The following is an 18,588-nucleotide window of genomic DNA, read 5'->3' as shown; positions in this document are numbered from 1 at the left end:
TCTTTGGTCTATCCGTTAAATTATATTGCCAAAAATTGATTATTTTCAGTGTTAAAGACATTAACATTTGGTTAATGATTGATGGAATGTAATGATTTTTATCTATAATAATAATTTTATATAATAATAATAATAATAATAATTAATTTTAACTACCATGAAATAACAGACGCTTGGAAATATTGAAGTGTAAATTATACTTGATAGTTTTTGAGTCTTGGAAATTAAATAATGGGCATGAAGGAGTGGTAACCACTTAAAAAATGTGATTCTTGGGTTTCTCCCGACGTATTTGACAATCAAAATATCCACGGGTGTACTGCTGGTTTACAGTGTCCAAGGGGCACAATATTTCGGCGATCATACATGTCACCATTATCAGGTGAACTGACGGACTGAGCTCCTGTAAACGTGCTGGCACGGAGATCCGTACGCTAAGGCTGCTCAGAGGGAACTGGGTTTGGTTGCGGCGGCGGCTGATTTAAATACCCTCCACCTGCGGCGCACTCCCTCCGCCGTCCACGCCCCGCGCCACGGTCGCACGTTGGAACAGATTGCGACGGCGTCTGAGATGATGTCAGTGTGATGTATAGTTGTGACGACCACGGCGGACAGAGCCATCACACCGACGTCATCTCAGACACCGTCGCAATCTGTTCCACTGCGTGACCATGACACGGGGCGCGGATGGCGGAAGGAGCGCGCCGCGGGCGGAGGGTATTTAAATCGGCCGCCGCCGCGACCGAACCCAGTTCCCTCTGAGCAGCCTTAGTGTATGGATCTTCGTGTCAGCACGTTCACAGGAGCTCAGTCCGTCAGTTCACCTGATGATGGCGACATGTATGATCGCCAAAATATTGTGCCCGTTGGACACTGTAGACCGCCAGCACACCCGTGGATATTTTGATCACCTAAAAAATGATTTTGTGATGGTGGACAGCAAATTACATCCAGTAGGTCATCCAAAGATGATGACTGTCACTGATTATACATTGTGGCTATGTAGGACAATTGAAGCAACAGTTTAGAAAGATCAAAAACCAAACGGTTATTAGCACTGATTTATACAACCAGTTTTGAGTGAGGATTTGTGATTGAGAGGAGAAAAAATGAAATTTATGCTGAAGCTGCAAGAGATGGAACAGAAGAAACACCACCTAGAAAACACTAAGACATGCAGAACAATTTAAATAGTGACCACAACTTACTGAATACTATAATCACTGGTGATTAACTGTGGGTTTATGACACACCTTAGCAAAATGACAATTAGTCTTCAGTAAAGTGTAGACCATACATCAACAAAAATAATCAATGAATGATGGCCACATGGCTGATTTATCAATGAGCTGATATATCAGAAAGAGCAGTAGTCACATGGTTCAAAATATCAACAAAAATGACAACACAAATCTCATCCAGTGCAGTCTCCAATGATCAGTCTTTCCTTCTCATCCAATGCAGTAAATCTCCACTGACCTGGTGCTCTGGGAGATTTCATTGAACTCTCCCCATTACCTACATCTCACCAGACCTCTTCCATTAACCCTCTTCCTTCTTCTTTAACCCTTGTGCCAGGAGGAGGAGCCACTGGCTCTTGCAGATTTTAGTACCTTTATATGTGTGTTTTTCCTGCTGCCACATGGTGACTAGATTTTTTTATCTATCGAATTACAAATTACAGATGATGAAGATCACTTTCTTTTGCTCTTGTGAGTGCATACCTTCCAAGACAAAATCATTACAAAGAAGTTCTACCATAAGTTTTATCATTATCTTAGTCATCTTTAACAGTGCAAATGATCAGACCAATGGGCAGCAGTCAACTTGGCAGCTCCATTAGTAATCATTATCTGCCTCTGATGCAGGATTTTGTAATTGCATACAGCTTTACTGTGAAGTCCCCACTCTCCAATTTGACATCTTATAAATATTTTGGCAATTACATTAGCTGAAAAAGTATTAAAACAGATTTGTGTTGATTCAAGATAAAACAGTATCTTTTTGCATTATCAGTGACACTGCTCTGAAAGAAATTAGTTAGACCACAAAATGAATAAATGTGCTTACAGCAAATAAAGGATGAATATTTTGTGAATAAATCTGATATTTATTACTTATCAGTTGCAATTACTAAGAGGAATTTTATCATGTGCAGACTGGATTCAAGTACATTACGAACCGTCAGTAGGCATCAGGATGATTCAACAGGTCTTCTACACATCGTTGCCAATGGTGAGAAAGGTGTTGAATGCTATAACCTGCATGTGATTCATTAATGTATGCCTGTTATCACGGATGTGCTGTTAAGAATTTACCCTTGTGTGAGAACTGCTGATTGGACAATGGCTGCTTCGAATCCTGACTGTCATGAAAGCCACAAGGTTATATGAGCTTAAAGAGACCTTAATTGGTGACTGGTTCTGTGACACATTTTGCAATGAAGCTCAATGACAACATTACATTGAGTGTCGTATAATTTATTAGAGAATTTTCTTTACAATCAAAGCATGTAAAATGTATCGATAGCTTCAGCATAATGAATTATCTGTTGTTTGTTAAAGCCCCTCTGCATGGGAGAGGACAATGATGTCTTTTGTGTGACAGTTTGATATTTTTGTCAATTAAGAATATGAAATCCACATATGAGTCATCAGTCATAATGATTATAAATCCATTTGACTTCCCTTCCTAAGCATATTGTAAGCACTTGTGCTCAATGTGTACTTTGTTCCTGATGGCCCATTGGTCTTTTAATATTGGGCTTTTCTGATTCGTCTTTTGTGTAAATTTGGTTGCAGTTATCTGATGATGATTACTTGAAATGCATCATAAATAAAGTATTGAGTGATAAAGATGTTTCTGAGGACTTACTACATGCCAAGTCTGGATGGCTGCATACCTTACAAATGCAAAGAAGTCAGTTTCACCTACTGAAAAGGTTAAGATCATTGTTCCCTGTGTCTTATGAGGCACTCATCTTATTTGTTACCTAACAGTGAAAGTATGGATGAAGAAATGAGAAGCAGCTTGTAAAGGAAGACCTCAAAGCAATTTTAGTGACCTACTGTTTGATTTGTTACCAGTCAGTTCATTCAGTACTAGAATGCTACAAAAATGCTCCATGAATGTAAATATTAATCTTTAGAGAGAAGACAATGATCTGACCATCAAATGGTGCTGCAGACAATGAGAGAACCCGATTTGTGAAAGACTGCGAAACAGTTATACTGACCACAATGTACATCTTGCGGACAGACCAGAATGATTATAGCCTGTACAGACACATACGATCATTTTCCCATCACACTATTTGAATGTGGAACAAGAAAGACAATGAGTAACAATGGCACAAAGTACCCCCATGATGCTTTCTACAGCGACTTGCAGAGTATGTAAGTACATTTAGGTGTAAATGTAGATCAGTAGGGAAAAAAGTCTTTCCTCATGACACTTCACCTGCTCATAAATGTGTATTCACAATGAGAACACAGTAGGATTTGCAGTAGCAATTGTCGAAGTCTCCACCATATGCAGTGTATTTTGCCACCTCTGAATGCCACTTGTTCTCAAATGTAAGCAGATTCTTAATTGGCAAATGTTATGATTCCATTTAATATTCCATAATCTGCCACGTATTGATATTGTGCAGACCTTCCAGAATGGAATTTCATGGCAGAATCTATTCACTGGAAGAAGTTGGATGAAATGCAGGCCTTTAAGCATAGTGTGTCACAAATAATTACAACTTTAATGAACAAAACACAACTTTTACTACCAGACAGAGAAATTACAACATGTTATTTTTTGTCAAATGAGAAACTTTACTAACAAAAGCAACTAGGAAAACTATAGATTACTATTCACTGTAAAGATGACACACTGAGTTGCAGGCAGGCACAATGAAAAGACTGTTACACATTATAGCTTTCAGCCAAGCTGTCTGGCAGGGCTTGCAGGAGTAGAGTCTGCCAGGCCTAGTGACAGGAGGTAGGCGGTGTGGGGGTAGACAGGGAGTGGAAAAGGAGTGAAGCAGGGAAGGGAAAAGGATGAGCAGATACATAGGCAGAAGGAGCCACACAAAAAGAGTGAGGAAAATGTGAAAAGGAAGGAGGTGATAAGGTGAGGGGGCCGAAACTCTTGGGTGAAGGGTGTGGGGACATTAGGTTAACGTATGTTGAGGCCAGGATAATTTTGGGAGTGGTCCAGATGGCCTGGGCTGTGAAGCAGCCATTGAAATTCAGAATGTTACCCTCCAACTGCATGTTGTTCCACAGGATGATCTACTTTGCTCTTGCCAAAGCCACCCACCCAGCACTTCCTCCTCTAGTCTTGTCTTACACTTAGCTTACTCCACCGAAGTCCAGGCCACCTGTGAAAGCAGCCATGTTGTATATCAGGTCTGCAGCAATCGTTAAATGGCATTTTGTGTTGGTATGAGTACCAACCAGTGGTCCACTGGGATAAAAGGCCACCACCAAACTGTTGCCAAGAGCAAAGTGGACTACAATGTGGCACAACATGCAGCCAAACATAAATACTTGATTTCAATGGCTGCTTCACAACCCGGGCCATCTGGATCCTCCCCTCAGCCACCAGCTTTTCTGAACTGTCCATATGGGAGTTATCCTTACAACATATTTTCCACACCCAACATTATTTTGGCCTCAGGTTATGGTAACCTACTATCCCCACACCCTCTAACCAACAGTTTCCACCCCTCATCCTATCACCTCCTCCATTTACACATTTCCTAACCCTATTTTGTATGCTACCCTCTGCAATGTACTGGGCATTTCTTTCGTGTTCCTGCTCCTCTCGTTTTCTGGTCCCTATCTTTTCCCCCTCACACCCCACTTCCTGACACTGAACCTTGCAATCTTGAGTCCCTGCACACCCTGCCAGACAGTCCTCTTCTCTCCCCCCACCAGTATCCTGCTATTCCTCCCCCTCTCCTGCCCCACTCCAGATTGCTAGTCATGTGACAGTCACATTTTGGTTGGAGTCGCCAGTGGAAGTTGCACTAAGCAGTTGGTGGTACACACTTGGTAATACATATACTCCAGTTATTTCATACATATATTTTCCAGGAATGTAGCTGTATGATTACCCTCTAGTAGGAATGGGCTCACATAAAATGAGACATTATTAAAAGAATGGTTAGAAATTGCCAGCAGGTGGAATGAAGTAGGGACAAGTCATTCTACTTCTAAGAATGCTGAATGCGAGATACATGTACTGGATAACTAATGAAAAGGTACAAAGTCAAATCTGGAAAAAAGAACTTGTGGCACAATCTCACTAAAAGAAAGGATAGGTTGATAGGACACACCTTGAAATCTTGAAATGCCAAAGAATAATTAATGCTGAGAGAGAGAGAGAGAGAGAGAGAGAGAGAGAGAGAGAGAGAGAGAGAGAGAGAGAGAGATAGAGAGAGAGAAAGGGGGGGGGGCAGTCAAATTATAAGAGAACGATCAAGGCATAAATACAACAAGCAGGATGAAATGTATGTAGGTTGGATGATAATTGATACTGGTTAGTTAAGTCTGTATTCCGTAGACAATTTGCACGATCTGTATTTTATTAAAATACGTGCAATCAACAATGTGATGTAGTTAGGATCTCCCACCCATCATGGCAGTGATATATGGCTTGGTTCCAGGAGTATCAGGTGCAAAGAAACTTGTGCAAGCTTGTCACATTATAGCAGATGCCTAAAAATGTGGGCCAGGCAGCGACACTCTGTAGTAATGCTCAAGCTCAAGCAGCAGTAACAAGATTCATCATCTGTAACTGAAATTACATTTTTTAATTTAAAGCTTTGCTTTCAGCCCTTTCAGTTGTTTTGTGCCTCACATCCTCCTCTCATAAACATAACTGCAGTGTCATTATATGCTGCACTGACTGCATTTTCATGATCTGATGAATTCTGTGTATGAAAGGCAAGCATTCGCACCAATTCCGAGATTGTAACTGTAACTTAGAACTATTTAAATGTTTTGGAGAGTCAAGCACAACAAAAATGGTGTGTCAGATGTGAGACAGGCAAAATACTCTGAGTATAATAATCCCAAATCCAAGGAAGACAGGTGCTGACAGGTGTCACTCTTACAGACCATCAGTTTAGTAAATCGTAGTTGCAAAATACTGACACACATTATTTGCAGAAGAATGGAAAAAATGGTAAAAGCCAAACCTCAGGGAAGATGAGTCTGGCTCCAGATAAATGAGAGAACACATGAGGCAGTGCTGACACCTATATTGAAGAAAGGCAAACCTTCATTTATAACACTTCTAAATTTAGAGCAAACTTTTGATAAATTTTCAAGATAGCAGAGATAAAACACAGAGTGCAAAAAATTACATACAACTTGTACAGAAAACACATTGCAGCTGTAACAAGTGAAGGACATCAGAGGGAAGCAGTAGTTAAGAAGAGGAAAGATAGTGTTGTAGACAATCCTTGATGTTGCTCAGTCTGTATACTGAGCAAGCAAAAAATGAAAACAAGGAGAAATTTGGAAGAGGAATTAAAGTTCTGGGAAAAGAACTAAAAACTTTGACAGAATTATAATGTGGTCGCAAATTTCATTAATGGAACAGATAGACTAATAATATGAACGTCAACAAAAATAAAAAAAGGTAAATGGAAGCATCGATTTGAAAGGATCCACGCCATAATTTACTTTGAATGATTGAGGGGAAAATAGTGAAAGAAACTAAATATGGATGGTTGGACAGAGATTTGAATTGCAGTCCTCATGAGTGCAAAGTCAGTACATTAATTACTGCACCGTCTTTCAGCATATTATCGTGCGTGGGGGGACAATTAGTAAAATATGAATTTAGACCTAAATTTAATCTAAATGTGGAAAAAAAATATTTGTGGAAAAAAAACTAGTATTTTCTAGAAGAGCGACTGAAACGTGTAAGCTTAACGAATCAACTTGCATGTTCTCATTGTAACAAACTGTCATGCATGAGGTGAATGGTACATGTTGCCAATTAATGGTGCTTGCATATACTTAACTTGTGAAAGTCTCTTTGTCTTCATTTAAGTATTTTGTGTATGACCTTTAACCTTTTGAAATGATCCACGAAGGTCAGAAAATTTATGCATGCAATTTCCAGCTTCTTTGTATGTCTGGCATAATGTTTGATTTACTTACTTAATTTAGCAAAAGTATCACTATGAATTACCAAGGAGTAGGGCACAGTGATCAGGATATTGACCTCAGATTTGAGACTCTGTTCCATAATTTTTATTTAAATTTCTCTTGATTTTCCTGAATCACAGCAGGTGAAATGCACAATCACCCATATGATAGGGCAAAGCAGATAGTATAACTCAGCCTTCTTCACTTGAGTAATTTCTCTAATTATCTTGAAAGACTTTAAACTTACCTTTCCGTCTTTTCTCTATCATCTTAATTGTATTATTTTTCCTTAATCCAGAATAATTTTTCATTATTTACTAGCTGTAGTGCAATGCCTCCTATGACACTAAACAGTAATTGCTCCATACTGGAATGGTTGAAAGATGGGGGTAGGGGGATGTAGTGTGAGTGCAACTCAGCATCTCCGCTATATGGTGAGTAGCAACTTTCTTTCTCATAATATTGCTATATTCTATCCTGGATTTTCCATTGTTTGACCTTGTTGTCAACTACACATTGAGTTATAGCCCATTCTCAGACTAGGATAAGCTGAGAGAAAATATGGCCACAGATTTATTGAAGGGTCTACAAATGAAATGTTTTCAGAAACTGGGAAACAGAAACTTGAATGGTTGGATATGAATTAAACATTGCTCCTCCCAAATGAAAGTCCATTTTGCTCATCACTGTGCCATTTTTCCTGGTCAGAAAAAAATATTTCTTTTCTGGTTGCTGCACTTTGTTTAAACTGCAGTGATGTAGGAATGGATGATATTCTGGAGTTTCATTGTTACTATTTACTGTCTGTAACAATGAGGAAAGTTTAGGTTGAAATTATGTGAAATATCACTGAGAAAAATTCCTGTATATTTGCTATTAGCTGTAATGTTTGATATAATACTTAACAAATCTACATTTCATAAAGCTGGTTTTTTTTCTCCCGTTACTTAATATAATTCTCATGATTTATCAGTTTTTAATGAAGATTTAAATTTTTCATCTGACAGACCGATAAAAGCCTGCTGCAGCAATACATAGCAGAAGCAGAACGTCGCAGGTCAACAGGCAACACACCTGCCCGCAGTCCTCCAAATGGTAGTGCAAAGCCTGTGGAAGAAGTGGAAGGTGAAGTAGCAGTAGAAGGAGAGGAACATGCTGTGCTGCTGCCAGACTCTTCTTCTAAACCTAACTGCCCAGAGTGCTAGCACTTGCCCAAAGGCAGCCCACAAGAAGAGGCTGCCACTCAAACTAAGGTGCACGAGTATGAGGGGGGCTTGTGAATCCAGTAAAGAGTATTGTCGTAAACTATCGAGAGTCCTCATCATGCAAGTTCATATTTCTGGCACAAATTATGATATTCTATCAGTCTATTGCATTGATATTGCATCTGATAGTTCAGTAATTTGATTTGCTATTATTGTGGGGCAAGTGTGGATGATTTGTGTCATTTCATTTAATGTGTATTTGTGGCATTTCAGCTTGTTTGTCCTCCAATTGTCCTACTTCAGCGGTCCTGATGCAGTGTATGAAACTAATCAGAACATTGCCATGTGTGACACTTTATAATCTTTTGGTCATTAAATTATTTAATTCATTTACATTTAGTTAAGGCTCATTTGTTTTTATTAGTTGCCAAATGGACGGTAAAAACAAAGAAAATGAAGGAAAGTGTACACTCTGTATGTTGGTAAGAAATTCAGTAACTCTTCCCACATCTATTGCCTCCATAAGAACTGCCTCAAATTTCATGTAAGTTATGATAAACGTGCATTAGTAACTTTAATTCTGTGTATATAATGAGTGTTGGGATGAAAAATAGTTTTATAAGTGGAGACAAGGAAGAAGAAAACTTAAGAGTATTTTTAAATGCTGTGCTGTTTAGTAGAACCTGGCCCTTTTATACACCCTTTTATTATGGTAATACTGTAATTGTATCACCTCATATGAATCAAGTAAATAATTGAGAAAGTATGCTACTATATCTGTGTTAATGGCATTTTGTAGACTGTTTGCCTTCATCATAGCATTTTAATAACTTGTTGTAATTCACATGTGTGTTTTAAGAAAGTTACTATTTTACAGTTGTTCATTATTGTGTTTCATTGTTTTTTGTAGTACTTTCTTGTTGCTCGAATGAAAATGGGGGTAACTAATGCAGCAGTTTTGATTAATGTAAAATATTTCATGTAACTGTTTTAAAATGGTGAGATGTTTATCAGTGTGGTTATCTGTAGATTGTTCCTGTTTGTGGAATTAACACAACTGAAATTTATAAATTTTTAAGATTTGCTATGTTAACATCTTGTCCAGTTATTTGTTGTGGTGCAATGGGAGATTTGGAACATTTTTCATAGAATGTTGAAATATTTTTTGGTGCCGTGTAACTTGGTGATGTAAGTAGTGAACAGTGCCTAAATAACTTGAAAGATAATAACAAATTATGGACATGCCATATAAAAATCTGGACTCTAAAATGTGAAAAATCAAGTTCCATGTTGAGAGCTGTCACCAGCATATTTCTGTTTCATATTTCTTTGATGTCCAAAAATAATTTACTGGTGCATGTGTTACAGAAAGTGTTAGGAATTTTAAAATATAGACTGACATGAATTATCTAGCACAACAAGAGTCCTTCCCATAAATCATCCGAGTCTTCATAATCGAATAAACTAATTCAGTAGTTAAAACAACTTGTAATAACGGAAAAGAAACAAGCAGTATGATGTTATTTTTGTATTAATTATATAAGAATAATAAATGTTTGAGAGGTTTAAAAAGGTACAAAAGTGAAAGCCTATGGTAAGACAGTTTTTGTAGCTGCTGCAGATGTATTTGTATAGTAGCTAAGTTATTATTTTCGTAACATTTTGTCACATTGCATATGCTGTTGATTTTCACTTACCTTAGACATTATTTGTGTGTCGCTACTGCTTTGGTTGTGTTGAATAAACTAATAATGGTGTACGCAGGCTTCACACTGAAGCAATTGAATATGCAGTGCATTCTGTGTGAGTGCTCATATTGCCTGTGCTGAAGCAGCACACTACTTGATAAGAAACTTTATGGGACTAACTGAAGCAGTAAGTTTCTTTTACATTCTGAAGATATTTTTAGTTTCTGCCTTGTGATTCAGGCGCAGAAAAGCTTTTGAAAATGTGTATAGATTTTAGGAAGAGATTATATGTCATTGTTCTTGTTTACTGTATACTATTGTGTGTACAGTTGGTGTGTATTTTAGTATTCAGACAAATGGCAGATATTTTTAAGTAATGTACTAGAATGTTTTCCATAGATGTCAGTACTGTGATATTGTCAACATTTAGCACTTTATATTAAAAAGAAGGGACATATTTAAATGACCAAAGTTCCAGAAGAAATATGTTATTACCTGACTTAGTGGCATAACCTGGGGTTTGAATATATTCTTATAGGTGTACTTAAATAGAAATATGTGTATGTATTGTAGCTTTAATTTTTATTTATTACTGGTGTACTTAAATATGTTGTTGTTTGATTATATTTCTAATATTTTTTTTGGAAAATAAAACTTGCCAGAGATCATTAATTTTAATTTTTTTGTGGTTTTAACCTCAGTGTACATCACAATCAGTTAGTACGTGCAATAAGGCAAGATCACAGAGTAAGTGGGGTTAATATTTCTTTGAGATTAATGCTTTATAGACCTCAATAGATCAGTGTGCCTCACTAAATGCGACTTTATAATTTGTGACCGGTTATAATATAATGTGTCATATTTTAGCCTCCAAAACGAAAAGCAACTGATATGAATGAAACTTACTTCTCAGGAAAATGAATAATACATCCATTATGCAAAATGTCAAGTTTGTATGGTGTCACAGTTTATTATAAAGGGTTGTAACAGCAACCAACAACATGTTACAATTACTACCTTGTCTTACCTAGATATGAAACAATATAATCTGTTCCTGTTTTGTATTTCTTCATAAAAATTGATGGCACACATTATATTGTAGTTTATATATTTTTCCGGTACTAAAAATAACACACTGGCATAAATGATCGATAAAATAGTTGAGCTATAAACATCATAGTAATTTTGTAGTTTTTCTTGTGTCGTAATACAATCATCCCATTATAAGAAGCAGTATGCTCACTGCATTATACAAGAAAAGTGAACATGATGGTATAGGGTAATTGCAGTTACATTTTGAACCTTATGTCATCAGTTAAAATGGTTGTTTTGTGTTAACTTGATTAGAAAAACAATCAAAGTACAACACACAATTAACGTAATTCTCAGTTGTGGGAGTATGCAGAAAACCTCTTAGGAACAGATTGCAACTGTAGCAAGAAGGATTCAGTTGTTTATCTAGTTTTGTGAGCCATAAAGAAAATACACAATGAAGTCAGTAATTAAAGCAGTCAAATTTCTTATTTACCAGAAGCCGAGTGAAAGACACATTGTGTGGGCTTACAAAAATACATTATTGGCTGTCATCAGTTCTGCCAACATAGACTAATTTAGCCATGAATAAAGGAGGAACCCTGGTACAAAACCAATTTTATAAGCCAAAACTCTACAGGCTGTTGACAAAGAGGGATGTAGAACTAGTCTTAGTCAGAAACATACAGTGGGTGAAATAATAATGGAGAAACATATGTATTTGGGCATATACGAGGCGGGACATGTGTATGTGTATGTTAATATTGACATGGGCCCATTACAAAATAAAGAACTTGCACATATTACCAATATAATGAAAAGGATAGTTGCTACTCACCACATAGTGGAGATGTTGAGTCACAGATAGGCACGACACAAAGACTGTCAGGAAATGAGCTTTCGACCAACATGGCCTTTGTTGGACACACACACACACACACACACACACACACACACACACACACACACACACACGTGCCTCTCTCTCTCTCTCTCTCTCTCTCTCTCTCTCTCTCTCTCTCTCTCTCTCTGAAAGCTCATTTTCTGACAATCCTTTTGTTGTGCCTATCTGCGACTCATCATCTCCGCTATATGGTGAGTAGCAACTATCCTTTTCATACAATTATTACATTCCATCCTGGATTTTCCATTGTTGGACATATCATCAGCAAAAAATTCTTCATGAATTGCGGAGCTGAATAGTGGATTGTAGCTTTCTATAAATGAAGGATCATTTTACACGGACAGCAGAGATAGCATGAGTAGAGAGAGAGATGTATACACAACTGAATCTGTGGGTAAAACTGGATAAATGTCAATTTTAAACAGCTGAACAGCATACTGCCATCAAAAGAGTTATGCTTTCTGTCACACTGATAATGGTGAATTGCTTAATGTGATTGAAAACACATCAAAAAGGAAAATACAATGAACCCTGACAAAAACTAATTATTGGAACCATTTTACATCTCCAAAGTTTGGCATCAAATTCCTGTCATGCCATCTCAGGGATAGTTACAATAGTGATTTATACTACTGGGGTTTCGCTTAACATCAACAAAATAAATTTCAAACAGAGAAACTACCATTCTGATTGAGTCTGTATATAGAAGACAGTATTTTTCAGAGATTGCTGTAGAATAATATTTAGTGTTAACACTTAGATATATACTGTTAAATAAAGGTTTCACACCAACAAAATAAGGTGATACATTATGTTCATATTAGTAGATCTTTATGAATATTGCAGAACATATTCTGAATGAAATTAAACTACTAATTTAAAGTTCTACACTGTTAAGCTTATAGAACAGATGAGAATGACAAGTGAGCCACTCATCAGAACTCTAAGATAGTAGCAGTTACCACTTGCAGAAAACCATTACACAGAGGAAATAACTAGTGCTTTTAAAATCACAAGGATACGATAAATGTTCTTATTTGATTATAAAATATTGGTAAACATTATTTCTTACATGTGAAATTAATATAAAAAGCTTTGTTATTATTGTGGGAAAACTAGCATACAATATTACATTTGGGAAACAGTATTACATTTTATAAACAGTGTTACATTGAAAAACAGTATTCTATTTTAAAAAATGCAAAAATCCATGATAAAATATTAAATGTATTGGTGGGCTTCCACTCAGTTCAGTTCACTACTTCAACCAGCTAAAGAAATTTAACTATCAACTGGAGACTAAAACAAGTAAAGAGCTTCTTCAGCTTTCCTGGACCCTCTACTGGTTTTACAGAATGTATTATTATTTTTTGCCCTGTTTCAGGGAGCTTTCTAACACTTTGAATATTAAAATCCAACAGTTGTTCAAATAAAATTAAGAGTTGGTTGGAATAAGTTAAAGACATTTAACATTGACAAATACTTGGGTGTATATTATGGTTAATTACATGTAACAGTCATTATCAGGGTAGAACATTCCATGGAAAGTGAAATTAATATCAAATGATATAGGTCTTCTTATTTAAAAGACTCCCACAACAATACTAGCTACAGAACCACTGCTAATATGCTATTATAGGATTAATTAATACAAATATAAATTAATAAAATTTGTTGTACTCATGTTATCTTCTGCCAAACCTTTCTATTCAGGGCATCCTCCTTGCATACTCCCTGATGCTCCATTATTTTGTTGTGTGATCTTTCCAAGAATGCTATGGTGTGCTGCATTCATGTCTGTAAGTTGGTTTCCAGTCAAAAATTTTCTTTGGCCACCTATGCAACTGGTGTATTTAAAATATAATTGAATTTACAGTAACTAAAAACAAAAAAACACATGGCTAAACCACATGTGTATTTTCACTGGAACAGAAGGCCAGGTGCAGCTGTTTCTATGTTGTTTTGTTGTTCTAAAAGAGAGAACTTTGGATTCTGGTCAGACATCCAACAGATTGTATGTCTTTCTCATTCTTTTTTTGAGACTGTTCTCGTGAACATCTTTCTTTTACTTAGTGAACACTCTGCTTCATTTCATCTTTATTTTGCTCATGTTTAGGTTCTTCATTTTTATTTCTGTCATTTCTATGTTGTCTCACTCCACATTTCCTCTTCACTAGTTTCATTTGATGGAACATTGATTTCAGATGCAGCAGACTGATTATCTGCCTTGTTCTTTATAGCCATCTAATCAATTTTGAAGGTTGTCATTTACAAACACTGTCTCTGTCTGTGTACGAGCTGGTTCAATCATTTCTGAAAGAAGACATTGCTTCCCTTCTTCTGTAATGACAGCAACAGTTCTTATCCTCTATCATATCCCTTAGGTGGAGAGCTATCAGTAACAGGTAGAACTTACATCTGTACTTGCAGCTCTAGATTAACTGCAAGTTTTATACCTGTGCTTATACTTTTGCACTTTCCTCACTCAAATTCCACAGGTGTCTGATAAAACTTCAGTACTTACAGTAACCTGATTAGAATTCAAGAAACTCAATTCAGATACATCATGGATGCTGCTTTTTACAAGACCTGTGTTGAAGGTGTGAGCACAGCTGTTGCAATATTGTTCTCCAGATTCTGACAAATTTCTGTTCTTTTATCAACTCCTCACTGACACCAGTAGTATGAATTTCTTCTTCTCCTTAGAGTTCTGCTTTAGCTATTAAATCTTCAGGGGCTGTATTGCTACTACCTATATTCATTACTTTTCTCTGACTACCGTTGCCAAATGGTTTGTCATGTTCCTCTCACAATATCTGGTTCTTAGCTTTTACCACATTGGCTGCCACACACATATTGATGGGTATTTCACCACGAGGCCATCATGCATGAGGTTTTGCTATAGCTGCCAATGGGCATAAAGTCTCAGGCATAACACTCTGTTGTGGTTGCCAGTGGCCTTGTGGTGGTCCAGATGTTAAGTCATGTTCATCACCCATTTCCTCCTCAGAAAATACCTGTGTGTTGTGTCCTTGTTGAGGAACTGTTATTACACAAAGATGCACAGATTACATCTGCAAAAATTCTCATTTTTGTTGAGGCTTCAGCAGCAAAATGTCACTCTCCCACAATTCTGAGGTATTCTTACTAGAGAGTAAAGTGATACCTTTGCTCGTCGGCTGTTTGGCAACATTTACTGTGTTACCATCAAATATTTTTATTGAATCAGTCTGTAATTAACTGAAACAGGTTCACTGTCATTAACAGACTAATTCTTGCTGATGATTTTTTTAAGCCTTTTTAGCTTTAAATGAGGAAACGGTGCCAGGTGAATCAAGCAGCCTGGCTTTAATCAATCCAACCAGTTCAGGCATCTTCAAAGCAGCAGGAAACTACCTTAATTCACCATTGACCTTTTGATTACTAACAATCTGGTTCCTGTCCCTGGGAGTGGTAGGCAAAACAAGAATGTGTAATGAAGTACGTTTGGGAGAAGAAGAAACCAATTGCTTTTGTTCAAATACCTCTATTGGTTTTACAATCTCTACTGCAGGTTTGGATTTAAATTCTTCACTCATCTTTGAATCCGTGATGGTAACCTTCTGTCCCCACAGAATCCTATGTGATTAAGTACTGTCGGACAAAGCTATTAAATAATTGCTCAGTGACAACTTGTTTCATGAGATTTGGAAGTTGTACTGGACCTTTCTAATGCAGTGTTATTACTGCAGAAGTCCAGGACTTTGCAGAAAACTATCTATGTTATTTATTTATCATCATTATTCATCAGTTCTGTACATTACCATTAATTTATATCTTCCTATTTCTTCTTTGTATTTGTACTTGTATGGAGTGAGGAAACTTGACATTAGAGTGCATACCTTCATGTATTGAGTTATATAAAAATATTTCATTTGATGATAATGTGGTCCCTTTAAGTACGATAATGTGGCAGGATTATCAAGACCACTCATACAATTCATAACTTTTGCACTGCTTTCAGGAGTTTGTACAAATGAAAGTAAATAATACTTTCTAATTTCTGATATTTTTTTCAAATGAAACTGTGCATGTTCTGTCTAGTTTCGTCATTTTGCAATGGATTCAGAATTTCAAGATAAAAAATAAGTATTTGTCTTTGTAGCTCAAAATGTTTGTAGATTGCTTATTAATATGAAGAGATTTAATTCATAGTGAATGTTGTTGTTATTCATGAGAGGAGAAGAGTTAATACATGTCCATAAATTTGTGAGAGTTGATTGATTTATACCTTCATATGACAGAAGTTTTGAAGCTATCTGAGACAATGACAACGAAACATACTAATGATAATTGTATACAACAGAGGTTATTTTGCTAGAAAATACTAGTGTGTGTGTGTAAGAAATATGTACTAATTTCCTGAGGAAGGAAAAGCTATGTAGTGATATATTCATGTTACACAATTTTTCATCTTGTAAAATACATAAATTTTGTAAGTAATTTGTCTTCCAGCATCTCTCTGTAAGAGAAGTAACATATAATTAAATGAATTAAATATATTACGTTTTAACATTTATTTAGTCAGATACTCAGTTCAACAATGAGCGAACGTCATTGATGTTCTGTAGGCAGGGAGAATAAGTCGTGTGTCAATTGTCAGTTGTTTGATATCTTTGTAAAATGATGCCTGAAATAATTTGTTGTTGAGGCCTATTATTAAACACACATTTGTACATAAGTGACCTAGTTTCATAATTCTTCCATTATTGTAAATAATATTTTAGTTTCTTTAGCTCTTCATATTTAAATTTTTTTACATTTATTTGTCCAGTATAGACATTATGGTGGTGTTTATCATTTCCATACATTGCCTAACATATACGTACATATTGATTCTGCAAATCTCTCGGTACAAAGAAAAAATTTTCTAAGCTGTATTGTGCCCAAAGCATATAGCATTTTGCTTTTCATTCAGCTAGTACTTCTGGATTGCTAATACAAATAGGAGCTGTTTAAAGAATGTCTTCTTATGCTTATTATTCTGACATGTTTGATAATACATTTATGATGCTTCCCTGTGTAAATGAAGTTACTGAATACTCTGGAGTTTATAAACTTGTTGACTGACACTGAAGGCAAATACATTGTCAGGCCACAACAGTAGTAAAAGAATGTCATGTGCTAGTAATAATTCCAGCCTTTTCTTTGCCATTAGACAGTACTTGTTTCTACACATCACAGTTCATTCCATAATATTATGGATTATTTCATTACTTTTTCAGCTGGATTTTAATTCTGTTACTAACAGCTGTGCATGCAGAGAAACAAAAGAGCTGAATTTTGTTTTGTTCATTGGTTTATGAATGTCTCACTAAAAGACAGAGTTTGGCAGTACTTAAAGAAATGAAGCTCGATATAAAATCATATCTTCCCTATTAGAATCAGGGCAGTGAGTTACTATATGAACATCACAGTATTAAATAAGTCTAAGGTTAAAACTAATCACAAATATGCCCAGCTATTTCTCTATTTTGAGTTATTTACAAGCGGTTTTCATTTTTATATAATTATTTTCCATAGTTGGCATTATGTCTACCCTACAATTTCACAGAGCAAGAATAAATTGTGAAACAGAGTTTTGTATATGCTTCATTCTTTGATGGTAATTGTCTGTAATTATCATCAGATTCATGAGAACACTGTCATTTGCTGGGATTAATAAGACATACAAAATTATTAAACATCATTCTGTATTTATTACATTTATACCCTAAAATGTTCTTAGAATGCAAGTGATTGTTATATAGCCAAACATAGCTTCCTCATATGTTGTACAAGAAAAGCAGTATACTTCATACTCTTGGTTGTTGTAATGACCACAGTTGCCCTTCACCTAAAACATTAAACTGCTTCAAATATTCACATAAATCTTGGAATATTGTTTTTTGCCCAGTAAACTGACTCCTTAGTGGTATATAATGCTTCAACAAACTTGGGTAACAGATTATCGGTGATTGCCACAATCACAATACAAGATACGGTTGTGGACTTTGCATCCTAGCTTAAGATTCTGAGTGGGATTCTTTATTCTACCAACATTTTAACACTCTCTCAACACATACAAACCAAGAAATTGGGGAACCTTACAAATTAGAAACACGTCTCTAAATTATTTATGTATCTACATTCTAGGGAATAAATTTCATGTTAACTGCATGGTTGGTAGCAATATAGATTTTAAATATGCTTCTATTCTTACATCCCATAGAATGCACATGTCGAAAAATAAATCTCAACGTTGTCATGCAGATATTAACGGGTTTCTATCTAGTTTTACTGCAGATGTAATATGAGGAAAGGGGAGTGACTACATACACCAAAAAGTGGGTTAAGTTCTATGCCACAGACCTCAGTGCCCCCTGAAATTTACAAGCTGTTTGAGTTCTGTTCTTCAATAACAGTCTTGGAATCATAAAAGATAGCCCTGATGGTCTTTGAGGCCCCAACAGGAATTGTTTTAGACTTCATTAAGCAATTAGTGGGGGCCACTAATAATACATAGTAGAAATTACTGGACGTGGAGTTTCTCAAGATAGATCTCATCTGAAACACTTCTGATT

At 36.2% G+C, this 18,588-nt stretch overlaps 1 protein-coding gene across 2 annotated transcripts in view; it reads left to right on the top strand.

Annotated features, from left to right (window-relative positions):
• The window catches only part of LOC126476475 (unextended protein), a 535,489-nt gene extending 524,767 nt beyond the window's left edge, over positions 1–10,722 (top strand). The window contains exons 13-14 of one of the 2 annotated variants that reach the window (XM_050103545.1): positions 2,159–2,235; positions 8,165–8,287. In XM_050103545.1, coding sequence (XP_049959502.1) covers positions 2,159–2,191 — 33 coding nt within the window. In that variant the 3' untranslated portion in view covers positions 2,192–2,235; positions 8,165–8,287. Of the gene's footprint in view, positions 1–2,158; positions 2,236–8,164 lie in introns of both variants that reach the window. The other variant, XM_050103544.1, reaches the window with a different exon arrangement.
• The last annotated feature ends 7,866 nt before the right edge of the window (positions 10,723–18,588 follow it).

Source organism: Schistocerca serialis, chromosome 1 (genome assembly GCF_023864345.2).
Source record: "Schistocerca serialis cubense isolate TAMUIC-IGC-003099 chromosome 1, iqSchSeri2.2, whole genome shotgun sequence".
In the NCBI taxonomy this organism is placed as follows: Eukaryota; Metazoa; Arthropoda; class Insecta; order Orthoptera; family Acrididae; genus Schistocerca; species Schistocerca serialis.
The sequence above is the reverse complement of the archived record's forward strand: the minus strand, read 5'-3'. Positions and strand labels throughout refer to the sequence as shown.